This window comes from Pyrgilauda ruficollis, unplaced genomic scaffold, assembly GCF_017590135.1.
Source record: "Pyrgilauda ruficollis isolate IOZ18807 unplaced genomic scaffold, ASM1759013v1 scaffold205, whole genome shotgun sequence".
In the NCBI taxonomy this organism is placed as follows: domain Eukaryota; kingdom Metazoa; phylum Chordata; class Aves; order Passeriformes; family Passeridae; genus Pyrgilauda; species Pyrgilauda ruficollis.
Window position 1 is genome coordinate 742,283 of NW_024519763.1, and position 1,734 is coordinate 744,016.

Below are 1,734 nucleotides of genomic sequence, written 5' to 3' on the forward strand. Positions count from 1 at the left end.
CTGGAAAAGCGCTGGAAAAGGGAAGATTGAGCCCGGCTGGACGGGAAATCCCGCCCCGACGGGCCGCGGGGGACAGGGAAAGCTTCATCCCGGCCGCCGCCCGCTCCCCTCCGCCGCATCCCGGGACTCGCGGGCGGGAGGGAAGGGAATGGGAAGGGGAAAGGGAAGGGGAAGGGATGGAGGCGGACGGAATAAGGAGCCCAGACCTGTTGCCATCAGAGCACGCTTTACTTCGGCAGCCGCGGGCGGCGGGACCGGACCGGGACGGGCCGGGACGGGCCGGGATGGGCGGCTCCGGCCACCCCGAGCATCTCCCGACCTCCGGCATCCCGGGATCCATCCGCCGGATGTTTTTCAGGAGGAAAAGCTCCGAGCCGACCCCGCGCGTCCCGGGGAGCTGCGGGCGGTCAGTGCGGGCAGTCAGGCTGCGGTCAGCTCGGCGCTGCGGTCAGTACGGCCCCACCACCACCGCCTCCACCTCCTTGGACGGGCGGCGCTCCTTGACCAGAAAGTTGATCATGCCCTCGGACTTGATGAGCAGGTTGCAGCCGAGGAAGAAGATGCCGAACACCACGGTGAGGGCCAGCACGCACATGACGGCGATCTGCACCACGCGCATGATGTACAGGCTGCGCTCGTCCGCCGCCGCGCCGCTGCCGTCGGTCACCACGGAGGCGGCGGTGCAGCAGCGCAGCGCCCGCTCCAGCTCCAGCGCCGCGCCCCCGGCCCCCGCCAGCAGCCCCGCCGCCGCCGCCGAGGAGCCGTTCGGCAGTGCCGGCATTCCCAGCGAGCCGTTCATCCCCGCCGGGAGCCCCAGCGAGCCGTTCATCCCCGCCGGGAGCCCCGCCGAGGAGCCGTTCATCCCTCCCGGCAGCTCCGCCGCCGCCGCCGCCGCATGCAGGCGGCCCGAGCCGGGCCGGGCGGAGCCGTGCCGAGCCCAGGCGAGCCCAGGCGGGCCGGGCGGAGCCGTGCCGAGCCCAGGCGAGCCCAGCCTGGCCGCTCCGCGCTGCCCGGCCGGCACCGCCCGCTGCGCTCCGCTCCGCCCCGCGGGGAAGCCGGGGAGGGACCGGGAGGGGCTGGGAGGGAGGAGAGGGGGATTGGGATGGAGATAGAGAGGGTGGGGATAGGGAGGGAGGGGCAGAAGGGAGGGGAGAGGGGATGAGGTGGAGATAGGAAGGGTGGGGATAGGGAAGGAGGTGAAGAAGGAGGGGAGGGGGGTTGGGCCGAGGAGCCGTTCATCCCTCCCGGCAGCTCCGCCGCCGCCGCCGCCGCATGCAGGCGGCCCGAGCCGGGCCGGGCGGAGCCGTGCCGAGCCCAGGCGAGCCCAGGCGGGCCGGGCGGAGCCGTGCCGAGCCCAGGCGAGCCCAGCCTGGCCGCTCCGCGCTGCCCGGCCGGCACCGCCCGCTGCGCTCCGCTCCGCCCCGCGGGGAAGCCGGGGAGGGACCGGGAGGGGCTGGGAGGGAGGAGAGGGGGATTGGGATGGAGATAGAGAGGGTGGGGATAGGGAGGGAGGGGCAGAAGGGAGGGGAGAGGGGATGAGGTGGAGATAGGAAGGGTGGGGATAGGGAAGGAGGTGAAGAAGGGAGGGGAGGGGGGTTGGAGGGAGGGAGAGAGGGAGGAAAGGAGCGTTTGGATGGGGAGGGAAGAGGAGAAGGGAGGGAAGAAGGTTTGAGGATGGAGGAAGGGGAAAGGGTTTGGATGGGGAGGGAGAGGGAGAAGGGAGGAGAGGGGTTT

The 1,734-nt window shown here is 72.4% G+C and overlaps 1 protein-coding gene across 1 annotated transcript; it reads right to left on the reverse strand.

Annotated features, from left to right (window-relative positions):
- Window positions 1-215: 215 nt before the first annotated feature.
- RPRM (reprimo, TP53 dependent G2 arrest mediator homolog) lies at window positions 216-1,053 on the reverse strand. Its single transcript, XM_041467305.1, has one exon. It carries the CDS (start codon window positions 860-862, stop codon window positions 449-451), a length of 414 nt encoding a protein of 137 aa, XP_041323239.1. The 5' UTR covers window positions 863-1,053; the 3' UTR covers window positions 216-448.
- Window positions 1,054-1,734: the final 681 nt, after the last annotated feature.

What these genes read in the sequence shown, in the direction of transcription:
- RPRM (XM_041467305.1), bottom strand. Translation starts at nt 862, where the DNA reads ATGAACGGCTCCTCGGCGGGGCTCCCGGCGGGGATGAACGGCTCGCTG.